The sequence below is a fragment of the Agelaius tricolor genome, unplaced genomic scaffold, assembly GCF_023055355.1.
Source record: "Agelaius tricolor isolate 1412-34295 unplaced genomic scaffold, bAgeTri1.0.p SCAF_4, whole genome shotgun sequence".
In the NCBI taxonomy this organism is placed as follows: domain Eukaryota; kingdom Metazoa; phylum Chordata; class Aves; order Passeriformes; family Icteridae; genus Agelaius; species Agelaius tricolor.
The window spans coordinates 31,465,206-31,484,718 of NW_027269264.1; the positions used below are offsets into that span (position 1 = coordinate 31,465,206).

Sequence of the window (19,513 nt, forward strand, 5' to 3'; positions counted from 1 at the left end):
TTTAAGCTGTAATGCTGTGGTGCTGAATAGTCTGTGGTTTTGTCCCAGGTGTCATAATGAGTATCTTCCCTGAATTTTGAACTCTCTTTCTCTGAGTTAAAGTGTCCTCTGTCCCAGTCAGACAATTGGTAGAAATGTTGCACTATGATATATTTCCATAGTGCATTATATGATATGCTTCTCCAGTGAAGGAAATACATTCTATAATTTGTAAGTTTTGTTAGAATCTTCCACTTACTGTAAATGTTAAACATTTGAATCCAAAATGACCGTGTGTTTTTTGCTCACCACGCTGCCTAACTTTTTTAAAATACAAATGAGGTATTGCTAACATAATTTAAAATGATTATTTGTGGGGAGCTTGTTGCTTATTTTCAACTATCCATGTACAGAGAGGCGGTGATAAAGCACTCACTGGTACATAAGGTATTTTTGGACTTCTTCACTTACGCTCTTCCAAAACAAAGATCTGTAAGTATCTTTATTTTGTTTTTTGTCTTCTTTTGCCTTTCTGTGGAAGGTTTTTCATCTTCATGTGAAAATGTTTTTTTCACAAGAAAATGAAAATACACATCTTTCATTAATAAAGTTCTACACATCTGGTGATTCTAGATAGAGGATGGGAGAGTAGTGTTGTATGGAGATTTTTAGCTATAGTGAACTTTCACAAGTGTTTGTGATATTTGAATTCTTTAAAAAAAGTGAGATGACTTTGATGTTCCCTCTTTTCCTGCTAAATGACTGTCATGGTTTAACACTGGCACAATGCCAGTGCCCCCATGAAGATACTTTCTCCCTGGTTTCTGCTGTGAGATGTGACCAGGAATAAGCAAAGCAGGCTCCTACTTAGGGAAAAAAAGAACCAGAACTTTATTAACTACTCTACAACTACAGATAAAATGAAACACACACACAGGGAAAATGAAAACCTCACAAATGCATTTCCTCCTCCCCCACCAAATTTCAACACAATACATTTGATCCTCAAATCACCAACTCTCGGTCCAGCAGCACCTTTTAGACAATCAATCCTCAGTTCATCAAGAGGAGAGGAGTCCTTCTTGTGCCATGGGCTTCCCCTGGAAACACAGCTGAAGCCTCGTGTGTTTCCGTGTCACTCGTGGCACTGCCCGGAGTACATCTGCTGTTGTGACCTCTTCCTTTTCATGTCCAGTGCTCTCACCACTGAACATGGACCAGAGCTGCTTCTAGGGTTGTCTTCTTAAGGATGCCTTGTCCCGATCCCAAAAAGGCACAGTCTCTCTTTTGGGACACCTGTCCCCACAATCTCTCCTTTGGGACACCTGTCCCCCCCATATTTTTCACCCCCTGGGGCCGAGGGGCATCAACACTGAACCCTCTTGGTTCTGAGGCCGTCATCTCTCTTTTGGGACACCTGTCCCCACAATCTCTCCTTTGGGACACCTGTCCCCACAATCTCTCCTTTGGGACACCTGTCCCCCCCATATTTTTCCACCCCCTGGGGCCGAGGGGCATCAACACTGAACCCTCTTGGTTTTGAGGCCGTCATCTCTCTTTTGGGACACCTGTCCCCACAGTCTCTCCTTTGGGACACCTGTCCCCCCCCCATATTTTCCCACCCCCTGGGGCCGAGGGGCATCAACACTGAACCCTCTTGGTTCTGTCCATGGCTATACAAAAAGAGTCCAGCAAAAGCTACTCCATCATCTCTTCCCAGTAGGATTCTTCTCTATTCTTCTACTATCTCTCACTCGCCCAGACCTCTCTCACACTGGCCCATTTCCTTTTTCATCTTCCACTCTATCTTCTAGGAAAGGTCAATGTTCTGTAAAGTTCTCATTTTCCAAAAAGGGGTTAAAAGCTCCTACAAGCGGCCGGCTGAACCTCCCCCCTCTTCTCCGTCCCAGCCGTGCTGCCGGCACAGGCCCATGTTTATCCAGTCTCAAGGTTACAGTCCCAGGCAGTGGCTCTCTCTCTCTGTGTCTCTGTCTCTCAGGGGGGGCTGCCTGATGGCTCCAGGTGTCTCTCTCTCTCTCTCTCTCTCTTCCACCCTTCCACCCCGGGGCTCAGGCCTACCTCTCCCGGCCTCATGGCTTTCCCCTCCCCCTGCCCAGCCAGCAGCTGGGCCAGGGGACAGACTCGAACTCTTTCCCGCCGGAAACCCAAGAGGACCCTCCCAGGGGAGAGCTCTGCTTTTAACCCCGTGTTCTCAGAGGCGTGTCCATGTCCTAAATGGCCAGGTTAAATGCCAATATTAAAGTCTGAATATCCATTGGCCAAAAACACAGCATCCCAAAAAACACATTTCCTGTCAAACCACCACAATGACCCTTCTCAGTAGCTGGAGAACATAATTTAAAAGTGAGGACCATTGCTTGGAGTAGTAAAGCTTTCCAGTGTGTCATTTCTTAACAACTTGCAGTGATTGTCCAAAAATCTCTTGACCAAAATACAGTGAAATTGGCCCTTCTGTCAGCAACCAAAACTCTGTTTGCTATATTCATATTAAATTGCAGGTTTAAGATTACGTCAGACATTCTTGTATTCAGGCCTAAATCTGTCTGTGTGATGTGACATGGTTTAAGCTGGTATCCTCTTTGGCTTTACATGTCTTCAATGTCTGTCCATCAGCCTCACCTTGTTTCTGCAGCTCAGAGCCATCTCACTTCAAGTCAGGCAGAGCCTTCTGAACTTGCTGTCTCTTGCTTCTTTCTGCCAGACTGGACTCCTGAATACTTCTTTGTGACTGTTAATAAACCCAAAGCTAGGAGTAGGGAAGTGGACTATTTGGGGCCTGTTCTGAGTCCAAATCTTCAGAGCCCAGAACATTCCTGTGCATGGTTTTATGTAATGCTATGTCTGAGAATGCTTTTGGTTTCGCAGGCTTGCATGAATCAGGGGAATAAGGTTGTATCTCCTTGCTTGGCTTTCTGGGCAAATGTGCTGGTATATGGACATGCTCTTTGGGGTTTGGAAACCCCTTCTGCAGATCTGTTCCTGCCTGTCCTTACAGGTAGTGACACCAATTGTGTTGTGACTGAACAGTTTGTAAATAATTGGTAAAATGGTTGGAGCCTTTGGCTAAGAGCAAGAAGAACTAGGGATAGAAAGAGGCATAGGTGGGAACTGCACTTTGAGGAAATCTATTGGATGGTAACAGAAGTAGTATCTAGTAACCCAAGAGGGTGTCATTTGATTTTATTTTATCTTTTTCTTTGGCTTTTTCTTTTTTCTTCTTTTCTGAAGCTATCTGACAATGGTATCATCAGATAACGTCAGAAAACTTCATTCCTTTGATATGAAGACAAAACTTCTCGCTATGTCTTGTAATACCTGATTTATAACATAACCTGGTGCTTAAATGACTTCAGTTCTTCTTACTTTCTGGCTAATACTCTGTATCTATGAATATGCATCATCTTCAAAGATTTCTTCCTAAATTAATGGTTGTCTTTTTCTCTAATTTCTGTCTGAGCACCCTTTATTGATTTTTTTTGTAATGGGACAGCTGACAAGCTTCAATACAGTTGTGATTTCATGGCATGATTATGATGAACAGTGTAATTTTAAAAAGAGAAAGCTTGTGTCATTTACAGTCTTTTGGACTCCTGTTATGGCAGTTTTTCATAGGTCAGGGAAATGAGAGTGGTTCTGTAGAGCCAGTGATGAAGTGTAGAGCAGTATCGTGTGGGCAGACGAAATAATTCTTTCTTGCCCACCTGCCTTGAGTTCCTCAAGCCTTTTCTTTGATGTTTTGCTTTATCACCTTTTCTTCCCCAGGAAATGATAGAAGCTATCAGAGAGGCTGTCATCTACCTGGCACACACTCATGATGGAGCCCGAGTTGCAATGCACTGTTTATGGCATGGCACTCCCAAGGTAATGTTTGGTTTCCCTCTACTTAGTTCTCTCTGACTGCCCATATGGGTCCTTCTGCTTGTGCTCATTTTGAAGCAGTTAACAATTTGAGAGCAAGGTTAAAAATTGGTTCTTTATCTATTGGCAAACTTAAGCAGTGCTTTTTGTGACTCAAATGCTTTCATTAGAACTTCTATAGGAGAAGCAACTCCTTTTATTTTTAGCAGATGTTTTGGCAGTGATGCCTGGAGTAATTTTTCCACTGTAAGGTTATTGGCATTTCATTTATCCGATGGGTTTCTTAATATAAGTGAAATTGAAAGTAGGGAGGGAACAGTAAAGCAGTCGTAGTGTGAAACCATGTTTGGCTTTAGAATGCCAAGACTTGCAAAATGTTATAGGAAGTGTGGTTTAGTTACAGTATTAGATACAGTATCCAGAAATTCTTTTGGTGTAATACATGTCATCACATCTTGGAAATAATGTAATGCCTCCTATGTTTTTCTCTATTAAAAAATAAAAAAAAAAGATTACTTATTAAAATAGTCCACTTGCTAAAGAATGCAGGAAAAAAAAGTTGTTCCTAGAATCTAGGCATAGTAATGGATCTAAAGAAGACTGAGCAGTGATTCCAGGAGCCAAAAATACAGGGAGGGAGCTTTCTGACAAAATATTCTTGCTAGTAATAGGGGTTTAAACCAAGCTAGAGTTTCAAGTTCTGTTGAATATGTTTCTTACCAAATGAAGATATGAAATGCATTCTCCTTTAATTAATGGACAAAATATGAATGAACATATGTGATGGTTTGGGGTTTTTTGTTTGCTGTGGTTTTTTCCAAGTTTTTTTGACACGTCCCATTGGTGATCTGGACTTGTAAATATATCACAGGATCTCTCTGGGATCAAGTTACAATTCAGTTTAACTTTCCATGCTGGTTCTGGGTGTAAAGTAATAGAATATGTGTTAGTCTTTGATAGATGCCTTTGCGTTAGAAAGCAGATTGAAGATTATCTCTTTGAAAGGTGTAAATAGCAGTTTAGTTACTCAGAATCACTGGTATTCCAGGCTCATTTGAGTTTCCTCTTTCCTTTTGGATAGGACAGGAAAGTCATTGTGAAAACTATGAAGACGTATATTGAAAAAATAGCAACGGTGAGTGTATATTAACCATTTATTTCATAGTCTCTGAAACTAGTGATTTGATAGAGGCTAGCTTGAATGTTCTTTGATACTGGGAACAATTTTGAGATCTTAATAAAACCAGTCTTAAAATAGCAGTGATGTATTAGATAATATAAAATAATTGAACTGTATGGAATATTTGAAGACATGCCAAGAAGCTTCGTTGTGAGCACTACATGTAGTACTATGCTTCATTATGGCTGAGTTCATTATTATTCCTCAGTTTTCTTTCTTCTTCTTATTTTGTTGATCCCAACTTTGTACTGCATCTTCATGCGGCTCATTGGTTAATTCTCCTTGGTTGGGAGTAAAACAGCCTCCCAAGAGGAGGAATTAAAATCAAGATATGCTGGAGATGTCACTGAAAAGGCTTTCTTAACATGTGTATTTCTTTGAAGATGCTCAATATTTTTTTCAAGTCAGGAAGCTTCGAAATACATTGGCATACAATGAAAGAAGTCTGTTTTATTTTTTAATGAAAAACATGTTTTTGGAGTCTGCAATACCAGCAGAGTAACAGTTGAAGCCAGATTTCACACCTACGCCTAAGGGCAAAACAGTAGGTGTAAAGAAGAGCTTTTTAAACTTCCCTTTCTCGTTGCTGTGGGTTTTTTTATTTGCTAATAGTTATTGTGGTCTCAATCAGTGGCATTCAAGCATTTTGATCACATCCTGGGCATATATCCCCAATATATATATTTATGTATAAATCACATGCCTTTACTACTATAGTAGTGTACATTATAATAGAAATAGAAAATTTGAAAGGATGAGATAAAAATAACCAGAGGCTATTTTTATTTTTTATTAAATAAAATTCCAAAAATATTTTCTTTCTGCACCACAGTGGATTGTCTTGTGCAGCCCACTTTGAGGGCCACTGGTCTAGGTAATCTTTCTCTCCATAATTTTCCACGACAATAAATGAATTGCTTAATTTTATAAATTATATGGAAATACGAGACAGTGGGTAAATAATAACTGACACAACACTGGAGCACAGAAGATGTGGTTTCACTTCAATGTAGAGCCTCACTGACATACAAGTGAACTGGTTTGTTTGTGCCCTTTTGAGTGTACTGGAGACTTGATCTCCAGCAATGCAGTAAAGACTGTATGGCTCATTGCAGAGATATGATCTCCAAAAACACTGTATGTGACTTAGTTCACTTCTAAGCAAATCAACAATAGAAATAAAGTCTGTATGTAATGATGCTGTAGGGAAAATACTGTGATTTCAAATGTTGATAATACAGTAGGATTAGGTTAATAGCTTGCATGTGATAAAACAGTATATCCACTTGCAATGGAAGATTTTTCTTTGTTTTAACAGCATTTTTCTTTTAACAAGCCTTGCTTTTGAAAAGAAACCTAAATGTTGGACTTCTCTCATTCTTTGACAGTAGTCAGAATTTGCTTGTGCTTCATGTTGTGTTATGTTTGAGACAAACCTTCAGAAATCCTGATTATAAGTCAGTTAATGTATTCATAAAAATGATTGTGTGTGGTTTCTGATGTCTCATCTTTGCAGGGTGAATTTTCTCATCTGGTCTTGCTGGCAGCATTTGATTGCATTGATGACACTAAACTTGTGAAGCAGTTAATTATATCAGTAAGTAATTGAATTTCTCTTAAAATAGTATATTAAATAGTGTCAATGTGTTTGTCAGTGTATAGGAGGATGAAATTAGGAACCTATCTGCTTTTTTAGACTATTTAAGTACTTCCCATCTTTTCTGTTTCATTATATTTATGTATCATGATTAGTTTTTTCTTTTCCTAGCAGACCGTAGCACTTTCAGGCATAATTTTAATTATTTATTTGAAGTAATTTTTAAGCTAGGTTCAGTGCTTGCTGGAATTTTCCCTTTTAGTACACATTCATTCTGGATAAGGGGTGACTGGAGTCTCTTTAAAGTCAATGTGTTTTATCATAGAAGTTTGAGCTCTACTAGTATTTCTAGAGATGAAATTGGTGGAAAACTTGAGAATGATGATGGTACCTTATTGATTTTACAAGCTAAGCTATTTGCATCCTCTCAGCAGGGAAATTCACATTGACGTACGTGGTGTAATCTGCTTGCAGTAGTACTCATGCTATAGCTGTAAGGGCTGGTGGGTTTAGGGGAAGTGGCAGGGAGATAAAGATGAGGCAAATCTTCTGTGTGTGGAGAAGGAATATGAGGAGAAAGTGGTTCTGATGAGGCTTGTTTTGCAAAGTAGGAACGATTTTTCCCTTGTGCAACTTTGTGTAGGGTGCAGTTGGGATTTTGTATCCTATCATAGGGATTTGGCCCTTAGATTGTGCCTCTCTAATGGGTCTGGGGTGATGAAGCATCTTCGTGTGGAGGTGGCTTTTGTTCCTCAAGGATTTCAGCTGTGATTGCAGCTGGGTTTGGTTCCCAGAGCCAGACCTGGAATGTTATAGCTTCTGGGAAAGGTCTAAGGAAGTAAGTTCTGGCATATCTGAGCTGTCCTAGTATGAGATATTTGACCTATTCCTGTACTGTGTAACAAGCACTCTGCTTTCTGGAGAGTTTATTAGTTCAGATACTGTGTCTTTAGCTGAGCTTCCAAGATGTCATTTAATTACAGAATCATCTGAGATCAAGAATTAATCAATTATCAAAGGTAATGGAATGTTTATTGTTTGGTCATCCTGCAACATCAATCTGGACAGAAAATAGAGAACACGACATGGCCTTCGCACATACACAATTCGCCATTAGGGCTTATGTGTGGTCAGTAATGGGGAAAGGATGGCAGAAGAGGGAAAAAAAAATGTTAAAATCAAAACCAGCTCTTCAGATAGTCAATGAAAACTAGTAGCAGATGATGAGGTGGGGGCATCTTAAAATCAGTCATTGAAGCATATTCTGTGGAGGAAACCAATCTTTATAAAATTATTTCAAAGAGCAGTTGGACTTCAAAGATACCTTATAGAAATTATCATTCTGTCCATAAAAAAATACAGCTTTAAGAAGATAAAAAGACTAGTAAAACTTGAGACAGAGAAAAAGCAATGTTTTTTTTTTGTAGTTTTTTTTGTTTTGGGGGTTTTTTTGTTGGTTTGGAATTTTTTGGTAGTATTGCAAAATTCATCATTTGTCTGGGTTGGCAGTATGGGCTGAGAATTAGTAGGTAAAGGAGGGCTTTAAGCTCTTGAAATCCTCTGAAGGAAAGTCTCTTCTTATCACCATCTCTCAGGTCCACCGAATCTTAATCCTGGACCAAAGTCTGTCTGTGGTGCTTTCAACTTTTGTATGTGATTGGAACTGTACACTGAGTGCCTGGCATGTGTAAGGATTCAGGCAGATTTCAGCACAAAATCCCTCTCTTTCCTGAGGACTCCAAAAAGATGGATACATTACCAACAAGAGATAGCATGTCTCTGTCATTCAGAGTTTCTCCTGGTACTTTTTTCACAGTTCTAATATTGATAGTGACCAAGAACTATTATTTCATTAATGTTTTGTTGTGGTTTGTTTACTCCCACAGGAAATAAAGGCTTCTTTGCCTGATATAATAAACAACAAATATGGAAAGAAGGTCTTGTTGTACTTGCTAAGTCCTAGAGATCCTGCACATTTTGTTCCAGAAATCATCACACTTCTGCAACAGGGAGATGGAAATGCCTATAGGTAACTCACATATGAAAGTTACATGGTTTTTCTTGAGAGCTCAGAAGAAGTCATGCAACTTTTTGTTGTGATTTAATTTCAACTTTTCTTCATAATAAATCTAAGTAATGTAAATATATATAAATAATATGCGTTTGCCCCTTTTATAAAGGGCAAACGTGATATATTTTGTGTGTAAGCTCATGTATCAAATTCAGTGTAGAAGAAAATTTGTAATATGCATTACTGGTACTTTGGCTAGCATAAAAGTATATCTCAAAATCAGCAATAAGAATGGAAATTGTTAATTTGATTTAATCTCTGGTATTGACATTGATGCTTACTAGCTTTTGAAGAAGGAGCAGTTCTAGATGACTAGTAAGCTGTGTAAAAATACATTGCCATAGTTGAGATAACAAAATGAAAAGAAATAGTAAATGTTACTTACAAGAAAAAACTCAGAGGTTTTGAGACAGTCAGCTTCAAACACATTTTCACTCCATGCGTTCTTAAATTCTGTGTCCAACATGCATTTAATTGTACATGAAACAGAGGGAACAATAATGCCTGCATTTGAATCTAGCAATAATTTAAATGTCTCAAATAGCACATATATTCTGAAATTTCTTGTTACTTGATGTGCATACAGTGCAAATCTTCTGCAGTAATGTGCTTGTCTCTTTCATTAGTAAGAAGAATACTGAACTCCGTCGTCATGAACTCCTGGAAGCCATTTCCTCACCTTTGCTAGAATATTTGCAAGAACATACCCAAGAAGTAGTGATAGACAAAGCTACTTTTGTCTTGGTTGCTGATATTTTAAGAACAGCTCTTGGTGACATCCAGCCTGCACTAGATGCAATTGCTAAGTTAGCAGCAGAAGAGCTGGTTCCAGGGGGCTGTGATGGACAGGTAATGTACAGAGGACAAGGTGCTGAGATCTTGCAGATCTTCTGCATTAGTAAAATGAAGTCTGGTCTTAATTTCCTTTATGTAAGTCATCAGTGTACTGTGCTGATAGCAGTTGCACATTAGATGTGATCCTGTTTTCTGATTTGTTGAATTCATAGTTTATTATTAACACATCTGGAGAGATGGCTTGAGCCAGCATTTCATATGAGTTGTAGGGCAAGGTGCTTCATGATCTTCAATCTTCAGAACTGCTTTAAACACTTAGTAGGAAGGTGGCTGACAAGCATGTTACATAGCCTAATGTGTAGTCAAGCCCTTAGCGAAGTTTTATAGGTCATTGGACTGTTTACATTGAGAGGGACAGGATCTCTTACCTTTCAGGCATGCATATCTCCATGCAAGGAAAGATCTTAGATAAGCGCTGTTTCTCTTCAAAGTAGGACCTTCTCTTCAAAGAGTTCCCCTTCCCTACTTTGTTAAACTCAGTCAGATATGTGTCTGTGGACACAACAAAAAATATGCATGCTGTATTTGAGATAGATATCTCCAGATTTCCATAGTTGTGGTGTTTTAGCTCTGTATTTCACATTCTTTGATAGACATTTAATGAAATTTTAATGTGAACTACACATGTTTTCTGTGACTTTCTGTAAACCATACTGTAGTTGATTTTCAGGTGTGGAAATGTGAAAGGTCTGGAAGTTCTGGCAGAGACAGACCAAGAGCTTTTGTTTATTAAAAATGAAGTCCTTGGAAGGGTGGATGAAATGTTGGTTGATACAGTTTATATTACTGAAAGTTAAATGTTGCAGGGAAGACGGTAAGAGTTAAAATGGTCAATTTAAATGAGTAACCAGAAATTTACTTCAAACTTGTTGATACTAGCATAGGTCATGACTCAGTGAATCAGTGTGACGGCATACTGAATAAACCAAGCAGAAATATTTATGGGCAGACATGTAACTGAATTTTGAACCAACATCACTAAATCATTTTGTTTTTTTTTTTTCTTCGTTTGTCTGTTGCCCTTAAAGCTCCACATTGCAGAACATCCGGCAGGCCATCTAGTTTTGAAATGGTTAATAGAGCAAGATGAAAAAATGAAAGCGAGTGGAAAAGAAGGTATGTTGGAAATACAGCTTTATTTTCTCAGATTGACTTCAGAGTAGTTTGCTATCTGACCTCAGATAAGATAGTTGCAGTTTCTTTGAGTATACTAGTATATGGAAAAAATTGTTATTGTTTCTATCTTTTTGCTGTTGTGAGCTGCTATACAAACAGAATGCCAAGGTTATGTTTGGTTTTTTTTGCAATGCAAGCAGTGTTTGGGGTTTTCTTCTCAGTACTTTATGTGTATTTGGGGCAGAGTTCATTTCTATGCTTAAAATGTCTTGATAGCTTTGCTAAATTACATAGTAGTTTAAGGATAGTAACAGAAACAGTAAAGTCTTTCTTACAGGAGCCCCTGTTTCATTAGTCCTTGTAAGCCGGGCTGTAATCTTTACTGTGTTCATTAGTGCTGCTGGGTTAATGCTTTGTAACTGTTACTAAAATAATTTGTGCACAAAAATAGGACATCTTTGCTAGTTTATGTTCCATGAGGCAGATATTGGGCACAGATGTTCTCATCTTAATTTAGCTTTTAAATTTATGTTATTACATAACTGTAAAATCTTCTGTGTGTATCACTCTATCCTAATCCTTACTTTTTCTCATACAAAAAGCTCAAAAAATGAAAGCACATGGTTGGCAAAGTGTAATCTGAGGGAACTTCTCTGTTTGTAATAATCTTTTTGTCTATGTAGAATTATCAGATGTTAAACTTTTTATTTCTTTTCCTCTTGATACATTCAGGTGGCCACTATTTCCTTTAAAAATGTTAGTTGTGTTTTATTAAATGTTTCTGAAAGCAGGCTGTTTTCCCACTTCTCAAGCAGATCATTGAAAATGTCCAAAGGAAAACTTTTGTGTCTTTCAGAGACTTGCCTATCTGAAATGATGATCTTAATCTGGATTTATTTCTGTAAAAACTGTACAATTTCCAGTTTAATCACATGCTGTTCCCTTTGGTTTTCTCCAAAAAAGTACCATTCAAAATTTCTGCTCTAAGTTTATTAAATTGTCATTAAACCCTAAACAAATTGCTATCACATGGGGAGCAAGTTGGTCTTCAGGTGGAATTGGGATCTAAAGTGACAGCGAAAAATAGCTGCAGTGCTTGGAGGCTGGTGTTTGTTGGGGTTGAGTGAGGTTTTTTGCATTGTTTACTAATAAGTTTGCTCAGCAGGCTAAGTTGAAAGAACAGTTTCCATGCAGTTCAGTTCTTTAAATTCATCTGGGGCCTTGAAGTCAACCTAAGTTAATAAAATGAGTCTGAAGTCAACTTAGGCTTTCGAAGCCACTGAAGAAATAGAGCTCTGGAGCATCAGTACAGCTGAAAAAGATAAAGTTTTTGCATCAATAGAGGATTAGCTCTGAAATTTTAAGTAGCTTCTGTTCAAATTCTTTTCCTTCAGTTGTAGAGTCAGATGCTTAAAATGTAGCATTTTTCAACAGAGGTGTTTACGTATTTAATATATTGAATACCATGATCTGTTCAACCAGAATGATTCTGTGATTCTTGCTGAGTTCTCTCTTTGGACTGGATGCCTGCTCTAAGATATTAATAGCCTTTTACACCCTTTTTAAAAAACAAACAAGTTTGCATACCTTATAATAGTAAACTGTCACACAGTGCTGCTATTGTTTAACAAATTCCATGCAGTACTCGGAAGCAGTCTAATATCTATAAAGGTCTGCAATGCATTGAACAGTCAATTATTTTGAGGGGGCAGAACTTTGTGAATACTTGGGGGACTAAAATCTATTTGATTAAATCAAAACTACAGAGAACTTTCAACAGGCTTCTTTGTAGAAAGGTATTGTCTCATTTTTTTACTTCCCTGCTTCTTTCTCACATTTTGCAGTTTCCTTTGGGAGAACACTGGTGGAACATGTTGGTATTGAGAATCTGAAGACTTGGGCAGAAGTAAATCGAGGTGCCATTATTCTTTGTTGGTAAGTGTGGCGCATGACTACTTCTGATTAAATTAACATTGTTAATTTCTTGAACAGCTGAGAGAACATCAATTGAAATTTCTACCAACAAAATGATATTCAGTGTGTGCTATCTTGAATGCAGCTGGCAACTCTTGAACAAAACAGGGATTAGAAAAATTCAAATCAGAGTTTCCATAGATTATTCCTTGAATTTCGTCTTTTGTAGTACTAGGAAGCAGCTCAGTATCAGAAAATCTGAAGATTAAAAACAAATTTTTTTTTTAATTGTGCCTACCATGTCTTGTTTTACAAGCACAAAACTCTCTAAAGAGCAGTCCACAAATAGCTACATTAAAATAATTGCCTTTAGAATACCTGGAACTGGTGGCAGCATACAAAAATCTGTAAATTGTTTTGTTTTGTTTTGTTTGTTTTGGTAAATTACTGTTTTGTGTTGATGCCTTAATTGCAAAGCCTAAAAAGTTCTCACACTGAAGCAGAGAAGTGTTTGGAAGAGACCATACATAAGAATAGACTTATATGCAAAGGCCTATAATGAGCTAACTGGCTCACAAATTTGAAGCAGTGAATCATGCAACTAGTGAAATCAAAAACACCCTACAGGGATCAGATTAAGATTAACATTTTGTTTTATCAAGAGTGAACTGCAGTGTTAATCATCGCTGCTTTCACTTTGTAGCTGCTTGTCAGTATCAGGTCATAGAAACCCAAGGTTTTGTCCTATAACCTGAAGTATGTGGTGTGTATTCTGGAACTTCTGTATCAGCCTTGCCCTTCTGGCACCTCATAAAGACTTTCACTGAAGCAAAGTCAGCAAACAATTCAAACAGACAACATGATTTTGAACATTAAGTCCCTTGATCTCTTTTTTCCGCTCCACTCTTCTCTGTCCTAAAGTTACTTTTAGATTCCTTGCTCTTTGCCTTCCATCTCTGCTATTTATCAGTTTAGAGTAGGGCTACTTCAATGTTTGTGCTCTTTTGCAAGGTGAATCAAAAGCCATTTTTACTTCTGTTAGCTAATCTAAGTTTAATTCTAACTTTTTTTAAGTCATTGTCACTCAGATCACTAGTGAGAAGAACTGGTAGTAGAAGAGTAGTTGCAATCCAGATACAAAACCAGTTCACCCAACATCTTACTAGTCATATGTATGTGGCTGTTAAGATTGTTCAGCTGCCAAAATGATAATGCTATTTCTTTGCCTCTTATAACAGACCTTTAGAATTCAACAAATGCACCTAATGTCTTTAAGTTATCTGATCCTGTGCACAGGTGTTCAGTGAAGTTTTGTTAGAAAGGCTTATTCACTAACACTATATTAATGCTTGGATATTTTTCCTTTAAGTCAAGGCTGAACAGATTCATTTAACATATGATGTTGCTGGTATATGTACTAAGCTGTTGGGATTGTCCAAATACATTTGTAAAGTAAATGAATAGATTTTTTCCTATATTTAACACTTTAATAACTGTTCGTGATCACTGTAATAGTCTTTTAATAGACATTGAAGACTTAGTGATAAAACAGGGAACTGTTTTAATTGATCAATAAAGAAACTGGCACAGGAGTGGTATATTTTGTGGAAAAGTCTGTGAGGAATGGCAGTCCTTCTCTGTCTCTGCTATTACTCGTGTCACTACAAGTGAAGCCTTGAGAAGTGTCCTTTGTTACCATGCAGGGGATCTTACCTCCCAGACTGGCAGTATTTCATCCATAATGAAACTTAACTAACAGGAATGAGAGAAAAAAGTATATTGTAGGACTGTTTGTATGTTTGATGAATTTTGTTGGTAGTCTTTGGTTTATTTCACTTTAAATAACACTTATTTCACAATCTAAATTCTTTCTATAGTGAACTTCTCTTGATGACTTTTTAGGCATGATGTCCTTTTGCTTAGGCAGCTGAGAGTACACAACCATAACCATCTCCTTTTGTTCCATTTCATGTCACACCGGCTTACTTCACTCTCACATAACAATTAATCGCATTTTTGTTTAACTGCATGCACTGAAGCCAAGAGACTACCTAAATTGTACAGCAGTGATTAATTTAGTCTGGTGTAAAGTAATAGCAGGGGATTCTTTAACATGAAGTAATGGCTGATTTTTAAAAAATCTTTTCATTTAAAAAACCCAGGTACTTCTCGCCATGGTTTGACACTGACCAAATGCCAGGCATCCATGAAAGCCACTCACTCCTCCTCCCCTGCCACAGCTGGGCAGAGGAGAGGAAAAAAAATTATCAAAGGGTTCATGAGTTAAGATAAGGGCTGGGCGAAAGCACTCCAAGTGCAAAACAGGTTTAACTTAAAGGTAGAAAGTAAATTTATTACTAACAGAATCAGCCGAGGATAATGAGAAGTAAAATAAGCCCTTGAAATAAAACCCCACTTTTTTCTCCTCCAACCCCTCCCTCCTTTCCACAGGCAGTGCAGGGAGACGGCATAGGGGTTTGGTCAGTTTGTCATTCAGGGTTTTCTGCTGCTCAGGGAGAGGAGTCCTTCCCCTGTGAGGCCTTGGGGTCCCTCCCACTGCACACAGTTCTCTGTGAACTTCCCCGGTGTGGGTCCACTCTCATAAGCAGCAGTCCTCCCAAACTGCTGAGAGTCCCTCCCATGGGCAGACAGTCCTCCCAAAACTGCTGTGGTGTGGTCACTCTTCCATGGGGCATAGTCCTCCAAGGACAGGCTGCTCCACCCTGGAAGCAGGGGCCCTCTCTCTCCCATAAAGTCTCCCACTGGATCACAGCCTCCTCCAGGCATCCGCCTACTCCAGAATGAGCACATCCCCCACGGGCTGCAGGTGGATCCCCCATGGATCCCCATGGGCTGCAGGGGCACAGCTGCTTCACCATGGTCTGCACCATGGCCTGCAGAGGAATCTTGGCTCCAGTGCCTGGAGCACCTCCTTCCCTCCTTGTCTTGCACTGACCTTGGTGCTGCCATGTTGTTTCCCTTACATGTTCTCACCTCCTCCTCTTCTCTGGGTAGAAAAAAACTGTGTGTCTACTTTGTTTGGAATTTCTTCTTAAATATGTCATCACAGAGGCATTACCAGCATCTCTCATTGGCCCAGTTTTGGCCAGCACCATGTCCATCCTCAAAGCCATCAGGGATTGCTCTCCCAGACATGGTTGAAGCTTCTGGCAGCTTGTCACAGGAGCCAGTTTTGTGGGTCCCCCAGCTACCGAAAACCAGGCCATATAAAACCAACACACTTCTTTTGTCATAAAGAATCTCAAATGTTCAGACAGAGGTAATTTTCAGACAATGCTAGTTCCTCCTAAAGCCATGATTGATTTTTGTTTTGTTGTTGGCTTTCGGAAGCCATCTGTCACATATGTGGAGATCTGAAACTCAGAATTACTCAGTGAGTCCATTTGAAATTTTTTTGGTTATCTAGTCCTTTAAGTCCTTTATTTGTCAGTTATAAGCAGTGCATGTGCTTGGCTTCTCAGTAACCTGGTATCCTCTGGACCTTCTCCTTTCCTTGCCCTACTTGCTTCTGATTGTAATAAAAATCTATGGGACCTGGTTCTGACTTAGTACTATCTTGAGGATCTCAGAGGTAATGAGAGGACCCTCTGCATGCTCACATGTGTGCTAAGTATTGTAAGTACATGAATGTCATAGATGCTTGCCTATTTAAATTTCTATATATGACTTTTCGGTATATTTTTAAATTTGTAAATGATGTGTAGCATCAGAGTAGAACATGAATAAGAATGTACTTCACCAAATGTATTATTGACTTCCTTTATTTCTGTAATCTGTGGAAGTTATGTTTTGCATCCACAAAATACATAGGTGCCAGCTTTCTAGACCTTGTAAGAACTTACAGAATAGTAGTTTAAAAATATCCCTCTCTGTCATTATGTTGGTCTTTGGCTGTGTTATCAAATATACAGATGTTCTGTATTAATAATGTTGTCTTGACATACCTGTGGTTGCTATGAGTTTGAAAGCAACATCACGTGTATAACTGTCAGAAGCTGGCATTCATTTTTAGACATAAGTAAAATGCAGTCCAGAGTGGCTTGCTACTTTGTGTGGTCCTTGTCTCTTGTGGTGAGTGAAACATACATACCCTTTCCATGTTAATTACCAGTGTGTTCAGGACGTCCTTTTCCAGGATTCTGGACTTCCTTGCTTTTATCAGAGGCATGTGAGTCATAGAAGAGATGAAAAAATATCACTCTCAGCTGAATTCAGTTTTAAAGAAGGGCTCTTGATTAAATGGTACCGTTACAGCTAAAAGTGTAACATAATTTTCTGCTAAAGGTTGTTGTAAAGTCATAGAAATAAATCTGGGAATGAAGTAGCTGAAAATTGTGGTGTTGTCAGATGGACATCCAGTGCTTTTCTGCCTATATTGTTGCCATCCAGCACAGGATTTGGTGCCCTAAAGGAGACAAAGTTCAAATCTCATCTTAAGCTACATTAATTCCTTTATGTCTAACTCAGTTCAGTTTGCCATGTCTAATCATTGCTTAAAAGGTAGGTAAGAAGTAAGCTTTTAGGTTGATGTAAATTTGGGAGCCACTTGGAAGAATCCTGGGGACTGTAAGAACTTGCAGTATCATGCAGCCTGCTTCATACCAGTGCGTGGGTGTTACAATTTGTTTCTAGTCTTAGTTTATTTGTATGTCAGACTTGTAGTTCTGATCTGGTTTGCACAAACGGGCTGTAGGAGGCACTATTCTTGCCAGTGTTCACTCACAACTTTGAAGTAGCAAATTTGGTATGTCATTAACTCAGAAGATCTTGTACTTCAATCCAAGAACATTTCAATGTTAACTGAAGAAAAGGACAGGCACTACTAAGCTGATAGTATTTTACAGCTTACGATTAATTTCTTTGTTTCTGAGGAAGAGAATTTATCTGGGAAATCTGATTTGGTTTCCAAAAGTAGTATCTGAAAGGAGAACAGAACTGGTAAAGCTTCATCATTCTTCACAACTGCAGCATGAAAGTACAATAGTGAAGGTGCTTGATGTATATGAGATGTACTTCACTGCATCCAGCTTCAGGACCTGCATTACAAGAGAGGCACCAACAGCTGGAGTTAATTCAATGGAGGGCGACTGGCATAGACTGGGGCTGGGTCCCTTGGCTTGGAAGGAGAGGCTATGGGGCCAAGTCTGTTTCAGCTGGAAAAAGGGGCAGCTTGTGGGCTCCTGAGAGCATGTCTGGCACCACTGGATGGATGGAGAGCTGGTCCCTTCACAGCAATGTATGAGTAGAGAGTAAGAGGCAGTGGCACAAGCTTAAACAGAAGAGGTTTAGGGTTTAGGCTGGAGATAAGGAAAAACCTTTTCCCCATGAGGATGGTGCAGCAGTGGGGCTGGGGTCCAGGGAGTTCTGGCTGTCCCGAGCCTGGCAGGTTTGAAGCCCAGACTGGGTGAAACCCAGAACAACTTGGTCTGACTCAGTATTTGAAAGTGCATTGAATAGGGGTCAGCAGTTTCTTGCAGATTTATCCTCTGTTGGTTTTGTTCTGACTTGAAGTTTCATATTTTATGGAATGTTTTACATCTTTTTTATAGTATATATAGCCTGATGATAGTGTCCAGCTTGAACTACAGTCATCTTAACTAGTTATTGCTTCCTGTCATGGACTGCTTCTTTTTCTATAACCTGCATGCTGACCTTTGATATCCTTCATTGTTTCCCTGTGTCTTGCAGCCTTCTCCGAAGCACTGATGAAAACGTGGCAAGCACAGTCAAAAAAGGATTAAAAAAGCTCATCCCAAAGCTGAAGCAGAATAAAAATGTAAAAGGAATAGAAGCATTACTGGAGAAATTGACTTCCTAGTGTAAATGAACCTAAAATAATTATTTACATCAATGCAGTCAACTGAGATTTGGTAAGATTTTGTACCATGGTTGTTTTAAGAAGCAGTGTATGCATTTGTATATTAAATAATTTCTAAAACAACTTGTCTTTGTATTCATTCTGTTGTGCACAATAGAACATTGTCCTCAGAGATGAAAATCTCAAGATTTAAGAGCTAATGGAAACTTCTGAACATGTAATCAGGGCATTCAGTCTTTCCTGATAACTTTCACAAAAATGTTTTAAGTGTTGTTAAAATTTGCACATATGGTGTCACGGTTACCATAGAAACACAGGCATCTGTTCTGGACATACTGTGTTTGGGCAACTGTATTTGTTTTATTCCCCTTCCCTCCTGGTTTCCTTAAAAACAAAACAAACCAGACCAACCAGGAAGACTACTTAAGTCCCACTCCTACCCTGTGATGGAGGCTATCCTCCCTAGGAACTAACAAGAATAGAATGAAAATAGTGTCTGACTTTTTTCAGAGAAGGTCCTGAAGGAACAGCTGACTGTTCCAATGGACCACAGTTTGGTTTCACTCAAGTCTTCTAACTAGACTCTCTTAAGCCCTAATAAACCCAAAGGATTTTGAGGGTTTTTTGCTTTTTTTGGTGTAAGGAGGGAGGGGTGAATTCACTTCCACACGATACCAAATTGGTATCCTGTTGGTTTTTCCTGTACCTTATTTTGATTTAGAAAAATGAAGCCAATGTTTTATTTTGTCCATTTAGGAAAAAATCCAAAATGTCCTTCATAAGGCAAAGAACACCCACCCTGCTGGTGCTCAAGGCTGTGCTGATAGACTGATCCAAGCAGAGAACCAGACTGATTAAATCTCCAGCTGTAGGAGTCACTCTTTACTGTTGCTTAGCTTGACAAGATGTGGCTCCATTAGTAATAGGAGATACTTAGGCATTGCTTCTCCTAAGATAACAACTTACCCCAACATGAGGTATACAATACTTCATGTGGTTGGTTGCCATGGTTAAGAAAACTGGTTTAAGTTCCCATGTTTTACATACTTGAAATCAGTCACCTAAACTACTGCATTTACTGAC

General features: G+C 38.8%; 1 protein-coding gene across 5 annotated transcripts in view; it reads left to right on the top strand.

The window, feature by feature from the left end:
• PUM3 (pumilio RNA binding family member 3) overlaps nucleotides 1-18,553 on the top strand; it is a 65,088-nt gene extending 46,535 nt beyond the window's left edge. For all 5 annotated transcript variants that reach the window (XM_071425120.1, XM_071425119.1, XM_071425123.1 and 2 more), the window contains exons 10-18: nucleotides 393-471; nucleotides 3,763-3,861; nucleotides 4,940-4,993; nucleotides 6,555-6,635; nucleotides 8,522-8,664; nucleotides 9,333-9,555; nucleotides 10,590-10,677; nucleotides 12,522-12,612; nucleotides 18,301-18,553. In XM_071425120.1, coding sequence (XP_071281221.1) covers nucleotides 393-471; nucleotides 3,763-3,861; nucleotides 4,940-4,993; nucleotides 6,555-6,635; nucleotides 8,522-8,664; nucleotides 9,333-9,555; nucleotides 10,590-10,677; nucleotides 12,522-12,612; nucleotides 18,301-18,430 — 988 coding nt within the window. In that variant the 3' untranslated portion in view covers nucleotides 18,431-18,553. The remainder of the gene's footprint in view (nucleotides 1-392; nucleotides 472-3,762; nucleotides 3,862-4,939; nucleotides 4,994-6,554; nucleotides 6,636-8,521; nucleotides 8,665-9,332; nucleotides 9,556-10,589; nucleotides 10,678-12,521; nucleotides 12,613-18,300) is intronic.
• The last annotated feature ends 960 nt before the right edge of the window (nucleotides 18,554-19,513 follow it).